This window comes from Thalassophryne amazonica, chromosome 22, assembly GCF_902500255.1.
Source record: "Thalassophryne amazonica chromosome 22, fThaAma1.1, whole genome shotgun sequence".
Classification (NCBI taxonomy): domain Eukaryota; kingdom Metazoa; phylum Chordata; class Actinopteri; order Batrachoidiformes; family Batrachoididae; genus Thalassophryne; species Thalassophryne amazonica.
In genome coordinates, this window is record NC_047124.1 from 3,071,936 (window position 1) to 3,092,190 (window position 20,255).

A 20,255-nucleotide genomic window follows, 5' to 3' on the forward strand; every position below is an offset into this window, starting at 1 on the left:
GTGGTGTTTAACCCTGTCGTCCCTTCATTAGCGCTGATCATGATAATCAAGTAATCAAGGCTGCTATTGATGTGCCACGACCCTGATGGGTGGAAGTGTATGTTTTTCCCTCTGTGCGTTGGGAATTTTTGTTTGTGTTGTCGTGCGATGAATAACGACGTGTTGATTTGTATTCCTGAGCAGCGGCGGCAGCAGCGAGTCTGTCTGTCTTTCTGAGTCGAAGGAGTGATGCTCTCTTGTGACAGCGTTAAATATTAAGCTAGAATTATCCTCGCTCTGAGCAGTTGTCTGCCACAATGGGGCTGGTAAACACTGCCCGTGTCCCTCGCTTTTATCGGACACGCAGGAAAACAATAAGCCTTAAACCAGAACACAGTGATATTGCAGTGGACAATAGCAAAACACCTCCATTTCCATTTGAAAACAAGCTGTCTCCCCTGCAGGCGGACCTAAATTGCTGCATCCGTTTGTTAACGTTCCTCAGTTTTGCAATTTAAAAGTAATTACTCCGGGGTCTGAATGAGGTCTGGTAAATAGAGTTAGCTTATTGTCTTGACTTTGTTGCACCACACTGTCTCAGAAAGGCCAAGATGGTGCAAATATTTATTTATTTTTTCCTCCCGACGAGGAAAGAGGACCGGGCGCTGTTCACTGATGGACCTGTCACGGTCATATCCATTCTCATTTTGCCGTGACATTCACGTGCACACCCTCATGCACACGTGCTGAGTGAATGTCAGACTGTAATGAAAGTGGATAGGAGGAGGACAGAGCGGGCGGAGCAGAAGTAGCTCGGCCGTGTTGTTGGTGCTGATTCGTGCTCCACATTATTCACTCTTCTTGGTCGGGCTCATTTAGGGGCCCTGTGCTTCTTTATTTTTTTCCCCCTTGATGACACTGGAAGCCCACTTGCATGTTATCCTGCACTCGCTGCACAGAGACGCACAAACGTTCAAGTGGATTTAGACAAGAGCTTAAGTAGAACATGAGAGAAAGCGCCGCGTGTCTGCTGAAAGAGTGAACCAGCACATCTGTCTGCTTTACTGAAGAGAACAGGGACGGACAGCTTTGATGTCGAGGGGCGGGGCTGTACCATTTTATTCTCACTGTCATATTAAATCATACTAACATTATTAGTCTAATGATTCAATCGTGAATCTGCTGTTAAAAATGGTGAGATCGTTTGTGACAAAAGCTGTTTCACATTTTCAAACTCCAGTAAAACTTACTGTACATCTCTTTAATGATGCTTAAAAAAAGCTGAGCAGATTTACTTTTTTAATCTCTAAAGATTTACTCACATTATTGCGGTTTTGCTGCATTGCACAGCGCAGCGCTTTATCACTCCAGGACTGTAGGAGGCACTGTATTTTCTTCTGCTTTGCACCTACTGCTAAACATGAGGAGTTAGCCATTAGCTCCACTGCATTAGTAGAACTAATTTCACACTTCAAACTTTTTGTTGTTTTAAAGAACAAACTTGGTCACATGTGCAGATTTGGATATGATGGACATCAGGTCATCAAATGGTCTCACTTTTTTATTTTTGTGTTTCCAATGTTGTGGGCCAACAGTCCGTGTCCATCTGATGATTTCTTTTGTCCAAACTACATCAAATAACATCCAGTATGTTGTCCAATATACGTTTATTTGTCCATCTTGCTTATTGTTAAAAACCCCTTATGTTAAAAACAGCACAGGTGTTGGGAAAGTGTAAGTACACGGACCCACAACAGGGGGCGCAAATGAACGGACAATGGAATAGGTCAAATAACAACACTTTACTGTTGCGAACGTGCACAACAAACACAACAGATCACACAATAGATCGAAGGTCAAATTACAAGCTGTCGTGTGGGCAGGCTCGAGGATAGGAGACGCCTGTCCAAAGCAGAACCGGAACCACACGATTTCCTCCGCCACCAGACCCCGGGAATACTGGAGCCGCCAAGTCCCGAACTCCCAGGTGGCCACTGCCTCCGCGTGTCAGACCTGGTACTGCTGGCGAGGAACAAAAACACAGTTAAACGTGGGTGCGTCTGCACCCAGCAATCTGCACGGCAGGGAAGCTACCTCCACCTCTCGTCGGAGAAAAAGTCTGTTATCACTCACAAAATCACAAAAAAAAAAGCCTTTCTATCGAGCTGTCAGCTGAGGATATTACCTTTCAGGTAGAACGATATCTCGGCAATGAGGTGGAGATGCCGTCTTGCTGATATACCATTGTAGATCTGATGATTGATGACAGCTGTCGTCGGTGATAAGCGACAGCTGTCACCCCGGCTGCTCCTGTGAGGCGGCAGCGCCCTCTGGTGCCTGGAGCCCGCACTCCAGGCAGGACGCCCTCTGGTGGTGGTGGGCCAGCAGTACCTCCTCTTCAGCGGCCCACACAACAACAGGCTGTGGTGTGCACATGTGCTGCACTGAGTTCCCGTTCACTGTTAAATTGTATGAAGCACTCTAAAAACAAGACACTTGTTTAAAAAAAAGTGTCAAATTTTGTGGGGTTACATTGTTATAAAATGTCAAATGCAACAGGAATTGTCCATTTTTAAATTTTACTCAAAATGTGTTTTGCAATTCTTACTGGATGGTAGTGGACAAATAAACAAATCAACTTTTACATATCAGTCACTCCGTCTTTTATTCACACACGACACGTCAGGACACGTCTTCCAGCTAAAGTGTGGACAAGTCCAAAAAGTCACTCATTATTTTACTGGACATTTAGGTTCAAATCAGATACTGTGTGTGTGTGTGTGTGTGCGCGCGGGTGTGTGTGCGTGGCCGCTGAGGCGTAGCATTGCAGCATAACAAATGCTCCGTGTGGTATAATTACATAATTATAAATTTGGATGCTATAATTACAGCAGGCACTTATTATTCTGTCCTCAGCGTCAGTGTAAGACATGTCGCACACGCTGACAAATAATAATGCAGTGATTAAAAAGAGATTAAATGATGCTTTTTTGAATTTCACTGTTTTACCCACTGAAAGATAAAAATCTTTGACACCACGTGTCAGTTACTTTCTAAGATGTGCTCCAAAAACGGAGCGCCTGTTGTCACGAGACGTCAGTACTCGAGAAGACAGACGCCAAATAAAAAAACTGGTTTCAAAGACAAACCAGCGCTACACTTAAAAACATCAAACCAGATGGTGATTATTGTCACGCTGGGTGACAGAGTTATTCCTGAATTGTTACTTTTGTGTATTCCAAAGGACTTGTGTGCTAGTTTGGCTCACCCTGCTGGGCAGGTTTAAAAGCGGAACCTAAATGAGCGTTTCTGCAACAGATGGATGTGAATTTTAGCTGATGTGACAAATATTTTGAATCATTTTGAAGAGAGTATTTGAGCGTTAGAACTTGATAGCATTTTGTTTCTTTGCAGCAGAGACACTGTCGTCCATTTCACCATCCCAGTGATGTTTAAAAAAAAAAAAAAAAAAAAAAGGGTCACTTTTTCAAAAACTTGCATCAAATACAAGCTAGTTCACGGTCCCCTTAGAAAACTGTAATATGTTTAAAAGAAGAAGATAATTGCAGGTGTATTTATGTGAGGAGGTCCAGGTAGCTGTGTCCCTCTCCCGGATGAGGGCTCGCCTTCCAGGCTGAGCCGCCCCCCTTCAGGGTGTCAGGTGGAGTAATAAGATATTTAGCGGAGACGGATAGGAAGCTCCTGTCTCAAGGGGAATCGACTGCAGTGGCGAGGGCCCCAGACTGACACTCTCCCTCCAAATGCAATTCTCCTGTCGTCTCCTCTGCTTTATCTGTGCGGTCAGAATGAACAGAGAAAATGACTGGTGGAGAGACGGAGTAAATATGGCCTCGCCGCCATCAGACAGGAGACACGCTCATCAGGCTGATAAAGAGGAAGTGCAGCACCGACATACAAACATAAACTGATCCGCGAGTCTCTCTCACACATGTCCAAGGTGGGAATGTCGTATTTGTACAGAGTAGTGGCGGCTCTGATGTGTTGGGGGGGGGGGGGGGGGGGCAGTGCCCCTCTAAAAATAAGATTAGTTCTCCTGAATCTTTCATTACAGAACACAGTTGATGTACAATGACAACTGCAAATTGTTATTTTAATTGTCACTATTACAAGAGTATCACTTCCGTTGCGGGGGAATGTTAGCTATCGAGGTGGAACGATACACGCGCACTATGACAGCATGTAATTTAAAAATGAACTGAAGTATAAATTGTAATCTTTGATGCTGTTTGCTGTTTGTATGTAATAACTGATCTATGATTCTTCTGCAAGAGATGGTTATTAATTTACACAGTAGTTGAGTTTTCATCATGTCATGATTTTCTTGTTTTCTTTTTGAAGCAGTCCCCACCGTACAATTATCATGTTACGCGATGAATCATTCTGCCCTGAGTTAGCTGTGACTTTTTGGCTACGTGGCATGCTACGTGGCGTGCTACTCTGCGTATGATCCGGTGTGCAGGTCCTTCAGTGTTGGGGACCCCAGCAACCAGAGAAGGTCAAGGGGACAGTCACGTTTCACCTGCTTGTGGCAGCTAGATGGCTGTTCAAGAAATTGGGATGGACTGGTTGTCTGCCTGGATGGTAACTATCCAGGACTCAAGGAGGTTCTGTGGTGTAGTGGATATTTCGCAACCGTACCCCTTTCCAAACCTCGGTTTCAATCAAACTTTCCTCTAAGATGTCCAAAAGCAGCTGCCACACATTTCAGATGATTATGTATTTCATGGTCTATATCGGCGGTCATGGCGGGAGCTTCCCAGATGATCAGAGCTGTTGGCATTCTTGAATACTTGGCTTTGGAGCTCAATAGATTAGTTACTTGGGCTGGTTTATGAGGATTGTCCAAAACGCAGCAAATTCAACATTCATGTTGGAGAATAGCACCATCTCTTGCCGTCCCACCTCAGTGGAACAGGTCTAGAGCCGCCCCTGGTATCGATTTTCCAACATTTGACATGTAACAACTCTGTCTGAGCGTCAGACTCTGCAGAGCAATGCTACCTGCAAAGTAGCCAAATCCCTTCCCTCCCCTGCCAAGCGTCAATTGTGCCTCAAACTAAATGTTTCAATCAGAAGGTTCTTGCTCTCCTGTGGCAGATTGCCTTTGTTTCCAGCAGATTTGCCTCTAGTTAAGCTTTGATTGTGCTGTGTGAGTAATGGTGCGATATGATGGATTATGGCTTCCTGTGTTTCCGCCGTCACTGCACAGGAGCTCACGGGATGCTGCACACCTGTGTGCCATCTGTGTGACGGTGCGCTCCCATCGCTTCTCCGTGGAGAAACCCAGAAAAATAGTTGCACTTCTCAGGATGGTCCAGATCTCTAAATCTTTTTCTCGCCCTCTCAACCCCTCTTCCTGGCCATCGCTCTCGCTCACTCTCTGCCGTCTCTCGCTGTTGCACTCGTGCACACTTCAAGTCTCTCCTCATAAGAGGTGATGAAATAGTTGAAGAACTCAGGAAATGTGTTTCTGGTGAAACTGTTCTGGACTCGGAGATAAGTGAGCCCTTGTGGGGAAAGAAGAAAGCCCGCTGGCTTTGGGTTCGGCTTTCCAGTGCCACCGCGCGCCGCTTGTGTTACAATAAAAAAAAAAAAAGCTGTTTTAACTGAGTATTTTTTCTATTCTTGACATTATTTAATTTTGGGTCCATGTGCACTGTTTGAATTTCAACAGAAATTTTCTTTCTTTTTTGCCCTTTATTCATTAATAATGTACAGTTGATTGCCATTTTTTTACACGTAGGCTTTTTTTCATATTTGGACCAAGAAATTCCATCTCTCCTTTTCCATCTGTCCCGTCCTTCTTGTCTTTCCTCTTTTTATTTTTCCCAGTGATTTATTACTTTCCACTTGCATTCCTGTTCACCTCTTTCTCTCCTTTCATATTTCCTCTTTCTTCTCTCTTTTTTCCTTCTATACTTTCTCCCATCTTCCTTTCTTTCTGTTTTCTGTCAATGTCCTCCTCTTTTTCCTTTCCTTCCTCATGTCTTCTGTCTTTTCTTCTTTATCAGCTCTTTTTATCTTTTATCTCCTTTATTTTAGCTTCTTTCCATCTTGAATATTTTCTCCTGTTTTTGCTTTTTTTGCCTTCCCTCTTTCCCCCATTTTCTCTCTGCTCCTCCTTCCTTTTTGTCTCCTCCTGTCTTCTCAACATACTCCCTGCTGTTTTATTTCTTTCTTTTCCCTCTTTCTTTCCTTATTTGTTCTGTCTTTTCTGTATTTTTTCATTGTTTCTCCTCAGGAATTCTTTTCTTTTCTTTCCCTCTTCATTCTCTTTCCACTCAGCTCTAATCATTTCTCCACTCTGCTTCTGTCTTTCTTCTCCTTCCTTAAATCCTTCCCTATCCCCTTCTTCCTATCTCCTTTCATTGCTTCTCTTCACCCTTCATCCGTTCACCTGTCCTGATCCATTCCTCCTCTTTCACCCGTCTGCTCGTTCTTTGTCTGTTCCTTAATTTGCCTCCTCACCTCTCTCTACCTCTCTTGCTCCCCCTGCAGGGCTGCTCGTCTCCCATTGTGGTGAAGTTCGCAGACACCCAGAAGGACAAGGAGCAGCGGCGTCTGCAGCAGCAGCTAGCGCTGCAGATGCAGCAGCTCAACAGCGCCACCACCTGGGGGAGCCTGACGGGGCTGGGCGGCCTCACCCCGCAGTACCTGGCTGTAAGACCGCCCACTGCTCCTCTCACTTCGTTCTCTCCTCCACACTTTACCACCTCAGTCCATACCCCAACCTCCCTTCATGTTTTTTGTTCACCTCCGTTGTTGTTGTTGTTGTTCTTCTTCTTCTTCTCCGTCATTCTTCCAGTGAGATGATCTTTTTAAGTTATTTCTCAGTTTTCACTGAGATTCCGTCACACTGACATTTTGGCGGTGATATTTTGGAGTGAAATTGTGCAAAATTGTTTAAACCCAACTCTGAGATTCAAATTGAACCTCAACCCCTGCTCACAGGTCCTCTTGATGCTTCTTACCTTTGAGATGACAGAAGTAGAAGTTGTCAAAAAACATCGGCAGCTATCTTATGGGCTAATTTTTATAATTTTTATAATTCTGCTCGCAGCTACAGCCAGACTGTCGGAAGTCAGCTGGAAGAAATTAATTTATTTGAAGTCAGTGTTAGCTTGCAAATTCAGGATTTTTCATGAAATCTGGATTTTTTTAGGACGATCTGGATGAAGTATTCATATCTTTTTTCAAGTGTCTACTTGGTTGCCAAAATAAACCTTAAAATGGGTCTAATTTTGCTGAAAACCTGCTGAAAGTCTGCTGAGCTCCTCCAGCAGGACCCAGAGCCCCAGCTGACATTCAGGACTTTTCAGGATGTCTCATTCTCATGCCTAAAATGCAGTAGCCTAGAACAGTACCTAGAAGCCCTTATCAGGCTAACTTGGCTAATTTGCATGAAGGATCTTGTCGAGGCTGCTAATGTTTGTTCATCAGGTGATTTGAATAAATAAAATAAATAAATAAATAAATAACAAATAATAAATAAACAAATAACAAATAAATAAATAACACGGCTGCGCCTGTCCACAGTGTGAATGTAGCAGTTATCAGCAGTAAGTTTTGTGAGATTGAACCAGTTATGTGTCAGGGGACAGTTAGGCGCTCCTGAGATTTCACTAATCCCCAATTTGAGATGCGCTGCACTGGAGGCTCCGCTGCACAACATGGAACAAGGACTCAAACAAACCAAAACACAAACTCTGAATCAATCAGAGTTTGTGTTTTGGTTTGTTTTTTAATTTGTGTTTCCTCATTCTGTCAACTTCTCGCTTTGGATGTTTTGGCGCAAACCTTTTAACTTAAGCTGATTTGTCCCGAAACCAGATGTCAGTCTGACTCATCTGCAGTGGAGTTTTTCACTTTTTAACAGAATAAATACAAAGTTCAATCAAACTGGGTGTGAATTGATTTGATTGAAAATTGCACTTATTTAGTTTTTAATCTTCTTCTTTCAGCTGTTCCTGTTAGGGGGCGCCACAGCAAATAAATCGTTTCCATCTCACCCTGTCCTCTGTGTCTTCCTCTGTCTCACCATCCACCTGCATGTCCTCTCTCAGCACATCCACAAACCTCCTCTTTGTCCTCCCTCTTCTCCTCCTGCCTGGTGGCTCCATCCTCAGCATCCTTCTCCCTATATACCCTGGGTCCCTCCTCTGCTCATGTCCAAACCATCTCAGTCTCACCTCTCTGACTTTGTCTCCAAACTGTCCCACCTGAGCTGTCCCTCTGATATGTTCATTCCTAATCCTGTCCATCCTCGTCACTCCCAAAGAGAATCACAACATCTTCAGCTCTGCCTCCTGTCTTTTTGTTAGTGCCACTGATTTATTTTTGTTTATGTTTTTGTGAATTTGTAGTCCTGATTTTTCTGGGCCTTTTTGAAGAGCCTCATCTGTTTTCGGGTGCTGCACAATAGGAACAAGATGTTAATTTGCTGTTAATTCAAGTCTTTGAAGGATGAGTTTTTGACAGCATCAGTATTCAACTTTTGTTTTGGAATCTAATTAGTCAGCTCGATTAGAGCTTTCATGCTCAACTTGTCTGCAAGAATCGTGGTGGAATACAAACTGTGTTTGCTTCGAGGAGAGATCAAACTATATTAGCAGCTCATTTACTCATTGAGCACCGATGCAAAAAAAAAAAAAAAAACCGCTGCTAAACCACTCATTATGAGCTGAGCTGACGCACCTCCGATCGCACACACATGCATGCGCGTGTTCAGCTCTGTCCGTGTCCACCCTGCTCACTGTCTCCTCTCCTGTCTGTCTGTCTTTCTTTGCCGTCAGTTGCTCCAGCAGGCCACCTCCTCCAGTAACCTCGGAGCCTTCAGCGGGATCCAGCAGATGGCCGGTGAGTCTAAAATCAGTCCATAAACGCCCCTAAAACCGTGATCTCCCACAGCATTGGACTCTTTGTTGTGCCGCTGTGTTATTTGGTACAGACGAGTGAAAGAGCACCAAAGAGCATAACAGATGAACTCGCGTGGCAGAGTGAAGACGAATCTTTGCCCTGAAGATTTATTAAGTGTTGCTAAGATTTGTCTTGATCTTTTAATGAGGCCAGACAGGAGTTGTGCCCTGGGCATCTAAGAGTAGCACCAAGGCTTTGTCAGGGATGGATGAATCACAGAGAGAAGACAAAGAACAGGGAGCTGAGAATGTGCTTAAAAGTGGGCCTGAATAAGAAGAACAGCTCAGTACTGCTTGCTGGCGCCATCTACTGCTGTGTTCCTGTTGAGGGGATCTGATCTGAAGCTATTTTCTTTGACAGTCAGGTTTTGTTTTTACTTCCATTCCAGTTCTCCTCAGGATTAAACATAAACGGTTAGAGGGACGATTGTGTCCAGTGAAAGTTCTGAGCAAGAAAAATGAAAGTGGTAAAGGACAAGTCTCCGAAGTGAAGCTGATCCAATAAAAAATGCATATTTTTTAACCTACTTCTGTATTAATCTGAGCCTTGAGCGAGCCAAGAAACCTCCTATTAAATGTTGAACAAGATAAAATCTCCCCATTACAGAAATGTAATTTTTAGGGTGTTAAATTTAGGTTACGTAAGCCTCAGAGAGACTCCTTCTCCTCCTCTTTGACTTCTCCTCCATTTCCATTAAACCTTTTCTCCTCTTTCTCACCACTCGCTCACCTTTTCTATTTATTTTAAGCCTCCCAATCTCTTCTCTCACACCACATCTTCTCTTACCTCCCTCACACTCTTTCTGTCTCCTTCTCTCTCTCTTTGTCTTCCTCTTTGTGGTTTTCTTAGGAAGGTGTTGGCTCTTAATTGCACGCTGTTTATTCTGTTGACGCGGACAAAAATAGAAAATAACAGGCTGAAGAAATTGCCAGAAAATGATAAGTGCCGCCTCGACGGCTCTGAGTGTGACCGGCGTCTCGCAGAGGAGATGATGGGAGTTTTAGAGTGGCGAGCCCCGTCTTGTGTTCGCCGCTTTCTGTCTTTTTCCCTCGAGTTACAATACTGTGCAGTTTCTCTGTAGCTGATTTGAATTTTGCCCACTCTGCTGTTCGGCGTGGAACTCAGACATGTTGGTGCAGATAAATAGGCTGTGGGATTTAGACACAAGGGTGAGTAATGGTGTCTGAATCTGGAGATCCGTCCGTCCTCCATCTGCGGCGGAGGGAGAGGGAAAGCGAGGGAAGGCATTTGTGATTGGCAGGAGATGTGAGACAGCTGAATGACATCTGGTCGCAGTCTTTAACACGAGGAGCTGCAGAGCTGAGAGGCTTCAGTTACACCAATGACCATTCAATTACACACAGCCAATACCAGGCTGCACCGCGAGCGCACACGTGCACACATATGTACTCGCACCCTCAGCTACCATCTGTACGCCTCGGATACCAGAATCTGATGTGGGAAGTCGATTGTGTTTGCCTCAAACTGTCTGTGTCTCTCTCTCTCTCTCTGTGCGGCGTCATCTCCATTTTATTCTTCTCTCACCCGGTTATTTTTATCTCCCGCCTGCTCCTTTTCCCCTCAGAGGCATCTTGAAAATGTATGTTCAGTGAGGGAGATATCCTTTGACAAATGCAAGTAAGAATCGATGTGAAGCTGCTTTGCAAAAGTGCAACAACAACAAAAAAACAAAAACCCACTTTGCATCAAGTGTGTGTGTGTGTGGGGGGGTTGACTTTGTAGTCGTGTTTGTCACCACCCGAGAAAAAGAAATCAGGTGACGGCACTAAAGAAAAGACAGGGGGAGGGGGAGAGAGAGAGAGAGCAGGAAGTAAAGAGCTGTGCTTTGGAGATTGATAAAAAAAAAACCTGCCCAGTCAAGGTTTTTATACACTTTCTTTGATAAACACCTCAAAATTGAGACAATGTTTCAATTACACTGTTCACAACATTGTCCCAAACAATTTCTTTTTTTTTTTCCTTTTTTTTTTAACCAAAGTTCATACTTGATACTTTGTTGCTATTTGTGTTTGATTATATTTGTGCCTGTGGCAATAATTTGTTGTTTTGTTTTGTTTCTTGCAAATGTCTATACTAATAATTTTATGTATCTTTTATAAAAATGTTATAACAATGTCCTGAACAGTGTAATTGAAACATTTTCTCAATTTTGAGGTGTTTGTCAAAGAATGTATGTAAAGACTTTGTCTTTGACTAGACAGGTGTTTTTTAACCATTCCTTCACCGGTTTTTTAACCATTCCCTCACCTATTTTTAACCATTCCCTCCCATTTTAACCATTCCCTTACCTATTTTTAACCATTCCCTTACCTGTTTTTAACCATTCCCTCACCTGTTTTTTAACCATTCTCTTAGCAATTTTTTAACCATTCCCTCACCTGTTTTTCACCATTTCCTTACCTATTTCTAACCATTCCCTCACCTGTTTTTTTAACCATTCACTCCTGTTTTTAACCATTTCTTCACCTGTTTTTAACCATTCCCTTACCTATTTTTTAACCATTCCCTTACCTGTTTTTTAACCATTCCCTCACCTGTTTTTTAACCATTCCCTTAGCAATTTTTTAAACCATTCCCGCACCTGTTTTTCACCATTCCCTTACCTATTTTTTAACCATTCCCTCCCCTCTTTTTAACCATTCCCTCCCGTGTTTTTAACCATTCCCTCCCCTGTTTTTAATCATTCCCTCCCCTGTTCATCAGTCTCAGATGAAGCTCAGATTGCATCCTGAAAAGTTGTGATGAATGCTGCAGAGACATGGCCAAAATGAAAATATGTGCCATTTTTCAAGTCCATACTTCTTCCTGATTTTGTCCCTGCTGTGTTCTCACAGCATGCAACACATTCCCACTAATTTCTTATAATGTTCAATTTGTTCTTCCATCGTTCTTATGGCAAACAGTCACATCACATCTGCGTTCTTGTTTTTATCAATACTGCGCCATGTGATGAGCTTTGTCATACATTCTACAAGTTTTCTTGTGTTCGCATATAGGTTCAACAACAAAGTACAGTCGGAATCAATCAATCAATCAATTTTTTTTTTATATAGCGCCAAATCACAACAAACAGTTGCCCCAAGGCGCTTTATATTGTAAGGCAAGGCCATACAATAATTATGTAAAACCCCAACGGTCAAAACGACCCCCTGTGAGCAAGCACTTGGCTACAGTGGGAAGGAAAAACTCCCTTTTAACAGGAAGAAACCTCCAGCAGAACCAGGCTCAGGGAGGGGCAGTCTTCTGCTGGGACTGGTTGGGGCTGAGGGAGAGAACCAGGAAAAAGACATGCTGTGGAGGGGAGCAGAGATCGATCACTAATGATTAAATGCAGAGTGGTGCATACAGAGCAAAAAGAGAAAGAAACAGTGCATCATGGGAACCCCCCAGCAGTCTACGTCTATAGCAGCATAACTAAGGGATGGTTCAGGGTCACATGATCCAGCCCTAACTATAAGCTTTAGCAAAAAGGAAAGTTTTAAGCCTAATCTTAAAAGTAGAGAGGGTGTCTGTCTCCCTGATCTGAATTGGGAGCTGGTTCCACAGGAGAGGAGCCTGAAAGCTGAAGGCTCTGCCTCCCATTCTACTCTTACAAACCCTAGGAACTACAAGTAAGCCTGCAGTCTGAGAGCAAAGCGCTCTATTGGGGTGATATGGTACTACGAGGTCCCTAAGATAAGATGGGACCTGATTATTCAAAAACTTATAAGTAAGAAGAAGAATTTTAAATTCTATTCTAGAATTAACAGGAAGCCAATGAAGACAGGCCAATATGGGTGAGATATGCTCTCTCTTTCTAGTCCCCGTCAGTACTCTAGCTGCAGCATTTTGAATTAACTGAAGGCTTTTTAGGGAACTTTTAGGACAACCTGATAATAATGAATTACAATAGTCCAGCCTAGAGGAAATAAATGCATGAATTAGTTTTTCAGCATCACTCTGAGACAAGACCTTTCTGATTTTAGAGATATTGCGTAAATGCAAAAAAGCAGTCCTACATATTTGTTTAATATGCGCTTTGAATGACATATCCTGATCAAAAATGACTCCAAGATTTCTCACAGTATTACTAGAGGTCAGGGTAATGCCATCCAGAGTAAGGATCTGGTTAGACACCATGTTTCTAAGATTTGTGGGGCCAAGTACAATAACTTCAGTTTTATCTGAGTTTAAAAGCAGGAAATTAGAGGTCATCCATGTCTTTATGTCTGTAAGACAATCCTGCAGTTTAGCTAATTGGTGTGTGTCCTCTGGCTTCATGGATAGATAAAGCTGGGTATCATCTGCGTAACAATGAAAATTTAAGCAATACCGTCTAATAATACTGCCTAAGGGAAGCATGTATAAAGTGAATAAAATTGGCCCTAGCACAGAACCTTGTGGAACTCCATAATTAACTTTAGTCTGTGAAGAAGATTCCCCATTTACATGAACAAATTGTAATCTATTAGACAAATATGATTCAAACCACCGCAGCGCAGTGCCTTTAATACCTATGGCATGCTCTAATCTCTGTAATAAAATTTTATGGTCAACAGTATCAAAAGCAGCACTGAGGTCTAACAGAACAAGCACAGAGATGAGTCCACTGTCCGAGGCCATAAGAAGATCATTTGTAACCTTCACTAATGCTGTTTCTGTACTATGATGAATTCTAAAACCTGACTGAAACTCTTCAAATAGACCATTCCTCTGCAGATGATCAGTTAGCTGTTTTACAACTACCCTTTCAAGAATTTTTGAGAGAAAAGGAAGGTTGGAGATTGGCCTATAATTAGCTAAGATAGCTGGGTCAAGTGATGGCTTTTTAAGTAATGGTTTAATTACTGCCACCTTAAAAGCCTGTGGTACATAGCCAACTAACAAAGATAGATTGATCATATTTAAGATCGAAGCATTAAATAATGGTAGGGCTTCCTTGAGCAGCCTGGTAGGAATGGGGTCTAATAAACATGTTGATGGTTTGGATGAAGTAACTAATGAAAATAACTCAGTCAGAACAATCGGAGAGAAAGAGTCTAACCAAATACCGGCATCACTGAAAGCAGCCAAAGATAACGATACGTCTTTGGGATGGTTATGAGTAATTTTTTCTCTAATAGTTAAAATTTTGTTAGCAAAGAAAGTCATGAAGTCATTACTAGTTAAAGTTAATGGAATACTCAGCTCAATAGAGCTCTGACTCTTTGTCAGCCTGGCTACAGTGCTGAAAAGAAACCTGGGGTTGTTCTTATTTTCTTCAATTAGTGATGAGTAGAAAAATGTCCTAGCTTTACGGAGGGCTTTTTTATAGAGCAACAGACTCTTTTTCCAGGCTAAGTGAAGATCTTCTAAATTAGTGAGACGCCATTTCCTCTCCAACTTACGGGTTATCTGCTTTAAGCTACGAGTTTGTGAGTTATACCACGGAGTCAGGCACTTCTGATTTAAAGCTCTCTTTTTTAGAGGAGCTACAGCATCCAAAATTGTCTTCAATGAGGATGTAAAACTATTGACGAGATACTCTATCTCCCTTACAGAGTTTAGGTAGCTACTCTGCACTGTGTTGGTATATGGCATTAGAGAACATAAAGAAGGAATCATATCCTTAAACCTAGTTACAGTGCTTTCTGAAAGACTTCTAGTGTAATGAAACTTATTCCCCACTGCTGGGTAGTCCATCAGAGTAAATGTAAATGTTATTAAGAAATTATCAGACAGAAGGGAGTTTTCAGGGAATACTGTTAAGTCTTCTATTTCCATACCATAAGTCAGAACAAGATCTAAGATATGATTAAAGTGGTGGGTGGACTCATTTACTTTTTGAGCAAAGGAATAATTGCACCCCTGCCAAATGAGGGAAGTGAGGGAGTTTTTTTTTTTTTTTTCTTTTTTTGGCCCCTGCTGTGTTTCAGCACCATGGACAGCAACCAGCACATTCCTCAAAGCAGCCCACAGACTGCTGCTGGGACAGCCTTTCATCGCCAGGGTTCATTATGTCATTAATATGTCAGTGCAGTTGTTACTCTGCCCTTATTAAGTTCTTATTGTGCAGTGATTCTACCACGTCCTCACTGCATAGTTCTTTAACTTGTCCAGCATTCAACCATGTCCTCCACATTCATGGAGTCCACACCACATCCTCATCAGTTTCTACTGTGTTCTTACTACATTGTACAAATTTGTACTTTTTCCACCCAAATGTTTGCCGACATCATGCAAACGTGGAAATGAAATTATTGTGAAAACAGTCAGCCATCTACCCTCTTACTATTTTGTTGTGTTTTGTTGTTGTTCCTAAGTGGAATAATTAATGATCCGTAAAAGAAAATCCCAGAAGGGCAATATGGATAAATCATTCAAGCTCTCTGTATCCATCTTTTCCTGTGTCCTTGAATGACTAAGTCTGTAAATAATGTATGTGGTGGAAATTTGTCTTTCCAAATAAAAAGATAATTAAAAAAACAGTCAACCAATTAATTTGTCAAGTCATTAAATTAATTCATCAAATTCATTCATTCATTTCCCAGGGTCACATACACACACACACACACACACACACACACCCCTGCGGTCAATTCAGTCAATAAAATACGGTCGTCACCCAGGTAGAAAGTTAACTGTGTAATTTTCAAGCAGCTTTCTTAAACAGCAAATACTAAAATTCCCATCATTGCAGAACCCTCTACCACTAGTAATGTTGCATGAATTCACCAAGGTTTCAGCCCCACCCACTCACAAGGACACACAAATAAAATTTCCAAATATGGCTGTGGCCTTAAGTGATAAGATTTACTTTAAAAACAAAGGTAAAGAAAGCAGGAAAGAAAGCTTCCTGCTGAAACTTTTTGCTGCAGCAGACTGTCACGGGAGCATTTGTGAAACTGGCAGGAAGTGCTGGAAATGCATTTGTTTTCTTTTAGTACTTTGAAGTGAAGAACAGACCAATCAGGATGGAGAGTCCCAGCGATGAATCCAGCCATCTGCTCTCCCTGTCTGCTGAATCGTCTGTGTTGGGACGTTCAGCGCCATAAACACGGATCTTCTCTGTGGTGTCGTGTGTGTGTGTGTGTGTGTGTGTGTGTGTGTGTGTGTGTGTGTGTGTTGCCGTGGTACTGTATACGTATACATGCAGACTGTATATATGCCACCTGCCCCGCCCACATTGACGGTGCCCACCCTCATAAGTCAGCTGTCAGGTTTTGTAGCCAGACCACATGTGCACTGGTTAGGACACGCCTGTTCCTGTTCATGCAGTAAGGACAGGTGACGAGTTTATTAGTCTTTGACATAGTTTAATATGCTAATGCTAACGTCTGTTGGACAGTAAAGATTGTGATGTGAAACTATAACACACCTGTTGTCCCTTAAATTCTCTCTGTTAGTGTTCACTGTTAGTGTTCCCACTGGACGGACTAAACCAGCAAAGGAATTACGTTCTGTGTTTGAGACCATCACTGATTTACAATCTGGATTCTAATAGTTTCTTTTAGATGATTAAACATTCTTGCAACTTGTAAGAATTTATTTTGAAGGGCACCAGAGGGCTGATGAGCCCTGTACCGAGCAGAACGTCTGCACAGAAATCAGTTTTTGTTTGTTTTAATATTATGCTTATAACTTTATAATTGAGTCGTTCTGTTAATTAAATTTAAACGAAACCACTAATAAGATATTTCATTTGATTTACTTACTGTGAATAAGAATGTTTAGATATTTGTCTCACTGACTGATAAAAAAATGAAAATATAATTTCAAAGGTGCTAAAAACATACACGCACACAAACACACATCACTCTCTCATTCTCTTATTCTCATTCTCTTTTTCCTTCTCTCCTAGTTTATTGTCTTTCTCTCTGCCTGTCTTTTATTCTCTCTCTCCCCCTTTCATTCTCTTATTCTCTCATTCTATTTGTCTTGCTCTCTTCTTTTTCTTTCTCTCTCTACATCCTCTTATTCTCTAACTTGCTTTCTTTTTCTCATTCTCTCTTTCTCCTTCTCTCCTGGCTCATTCTAGCTCTATCTCTTTCCTGTTCTCTATTATTCTGTGTCTCATCTCCCTCTCCTCTCTCTCTCTCTCTCTCTCTCTCTCTCTCTCTCTCTCTCTCTCTCTCTCTCTCTCTCACTCTCTCTCTCTCTTTCTCTCCCTTTCTGGTTCGGATTTCACCCTTGTTTGTTTGTTTGGCTGTTTGTTTACAGCCTGTAACCCACAGTTTTTGAATGAATGAATGATTTTTTTTTTCGGCACACAAATGAACACAAGATGAGCTGAATACTGCCACATCTTTTATTGTCTTGTTGATTTATTTTGTTCTTGTATTTAACTAAATATAATTTGAATTCCTTTTATTGTACAGCACTTTGGGGCAGTGTTGACTGTTTGTAAATGTGCTTTATAAATAAACCTGACCTTGACCTAACAACAAAGACAATAAGAAAACATAAAAAGAAAGACATACATTGAACCCATGTGGCCGAAAGGGTGAAGGCAGAAGCAAAGCTTATGAATACCCTCCCCTTATACCATTAAAAAATAAAGAATGTACACATCTATAAATATATATACTCATAACAATACAAAAGAAATGTGTACAAACCAAATAACTTAATCAATGTACTAAAATTTCAAAACACGACCAAACAAGCAATAGTGCACAATCCCAAGCACAATGACAAAATTGGTAAACCTAATTCTTCAAACTGTAACGGGTAAATATATTATTTTTGTAAAGCAGTTTAAAGCCAACTTAGGTACCAGGTAATTTAATATTATCAGGACAATTATTCCAAATATTAATACTTCTGGGGGAAACACAATGACTTTTTACAGTAGCTCAGATCTTTCATTTCTTAAATAATAATGTTCCTCTCAAATTGTAGCTGGACCCCTTCATTTTAAACACATCCTGGACATGTTGAGGCAAAAGTTTATTTTTAACTTTATACATAATTTGTATTGTGATGTAATTAACCTTCTTCTTTGTCTTTCGACTGTTCCCTTTAGGGGTCGCCACAGCAGATCAATCGTTTCCATCTCACCCTGTCCTCTGTATCTTCCTCTGTCACACCAGCCACCTGCATGTCCTCTCTCAGTATATCCATCAACCTCCTCTTTGTCCTCCCTCTTCTCCTCCTGCCTGGTGGCTCCATCCTCAGCATCCTTCTCCCTGTATACCCTGGGTCCCTCCTCTGTACATGTCCAAACCATCTCAATCTCACCTCTTTGACTTTGTCTCCAAACCATCCCACCTGTTCTGTCCCTCTGATATGTTCATTCCTAATTTTGTCCATCCTCGTCACTCCCAAAGAGAATCTCAACATCTTCAGCTCTGCCTCCTGTCTTTTTGTTAGTGCCACTGTCTCTAAGCCGTCCAACATAGCTGGTCTCACTACTGTCTTGTAAACTTTCCCCTTCACTCTTGCTGATATTCTTCGGTCACAAATCACTCCTGCCACCTTTCTCCACCCACTCCACCCTGCCTGCACTCTCTTCTTCACCTCTCTACCACACTCTCCATTACTTTGAACATTTGACCCCAAATATTTAAATTCATCTACTTTCACCACTTCTACTCCTTGTAACTGCACTATTCCACTGGGCTCCCTCTCATTCACACACGTCACAGAATTTTAAAATTTGTAAACAAGCAAATAATGGATTTGTTGGATCAAGATATGGTTTACTACTGATAATTCTTATAGCTTTCTTTTGCAACAGAAATATTGGTTTAATATTAGTTGTATATGTATTTCCCCAAACCTCAACACAGTATGTCATATATGGAACAAATAATGTAAGATATAAAATGGTTAATCAATGTTGGGAGAGGACGTCTTGTGCTTTATGACTTTTGACATTTTAGATTTAACATAATTAATGTGTTTTCCAGCTTAATTTATCATCAATATAAACACCAAGAAATTTTGTATCTGTTAAAATTTCAATTTCAATATCATGTAATAATACGTTTTTGCTTAAGTTCCTGGACTTATTCCCAAAGGTGATACACTTAGTTTCACCAAAATGGAGTGATAATTTGTTTAAATCAAACCATTGTTTAAACTTCTGTAATTCATTCTCCATCGTGTCCAGGAGCTGTCCCAAATGATCCCCACTACAAAACACAGTCATATCATCAGCAAATAGAATACAAATTACAGACTTAGAAACCAAACATATATCATTAATATAAAAAAGAAACAGCAATGGCACAAGGATTGAACCTTGGGGCACCCCACATGTAATCTTTAAGAATTCAGTTTGTCCCACCGATGTGGACACACTGATACCTATTGTGTAAATAGCTTATTATCGAATCGTGCCAGTCCCCTGATAACATACTTCTGTAATTTGTCCAATAGCAAAGTATGATCTATAGTATCAAATGCTTTCCATAAATAAAAAAGAAAAAAACCCTACAGTATATTGCTTATTATCAATCACGATATTTTTCATATATTGTTATGAACTTTTAAAGAGGATTCATATCCTGATAGGTAAAAACACATTCAGTTTTAAAGGTCATAGGTCAAAGTCAAGAAAAATCTTGGAAAATTGGAAAAAATACCTATCCTTTAACATTGAACAAATTTTCAAAAATTCATAACTCTATCAAAAAACATTTCATATTTGAGAGTGTTATGTAGGATGGCATCCTTTATCAACTGACAAAGTTTGAACCGGATCTGATCCAGATTACAGATTTCGTGGCCATTTAAATTTAACATTGAAAACCCCATTTAATGTATACTTTACATTATATCTTAATCAAACTTGCCCCAATCACTCTCATATTTGAAAATGAGGTGCAGAGTGGCACTCACTACCAGCTGACAAAGTTTGATCCGGATCTGATCTGGATTGTGGATTTTGTGGATATTTGAATTTAATATTGAAAAGTCCATTTGGTGTATATTTTGTGTTATATTTATCTTATGAAAAGCCACTTGTGGAATTGGAAACTAGTGTTGGCGGAGGTTTGCACTCTGCAAGCACAGTGCTCGAGTTCATTTATAGCATTCCACGTCTCCTGAAAGGACCCCCAAAGCATTCTTGTTCTCTCTTTTTTCATTCTCTTATTGTCTCTGTCTCATTCTGCCCCTTCTATATTTTCTTGTTCTCGTTTATTCTCTCTTGTTCTCTTTTTTGTTCTCACACATTCTTTCATTCCCTTATTCTCTGTCTCATTCTCTGTTGTTCTATATTTTATGATCTTTTAGTTTATTTTTTCTTTCACGCTCTCTTTCATTCCCTTATTCTCTGTCTCTCTCTGAGCATATGACCGTTTTTTGTTCCTGTATTTCTTTCACCTGATCTTGTTCTTTTGTCTTTCTTTCTT

At 41.1% G+C, this 20,255-nt stretch overlaps 1 protein-coding gene across 12 annotated transcripts in view; it reads left to right on the plus strand.

Moving 5' to 3' along the window:
- The window catches only part of celf2 (cugbp, Elav-like family member 2), a 349,641-nt gene that overhangs the window by 309,313 nt on the left and 20,073 nt on the right, over positions 1 to 20,255 (plus strand). For all 12 annotated transcript variants that reach the window (XM_034163469.1, XM_034163474.1, XM_034163471.1 and 9 more), the window contains 2 exons: positions 6,499 to 6,660; positions 8,793 to 8,856. In XM_034163469.1, the coding sequence (XP_034019360.1) occupies positions 6,499 to 6,660; positions 8,793 to 8,856 (226 nt within the window). The remainder of the gene's footprint in view (positions 1 to 6,498; positions 6,661 to 8,792; positions 8,857 to 20,255) is intronic.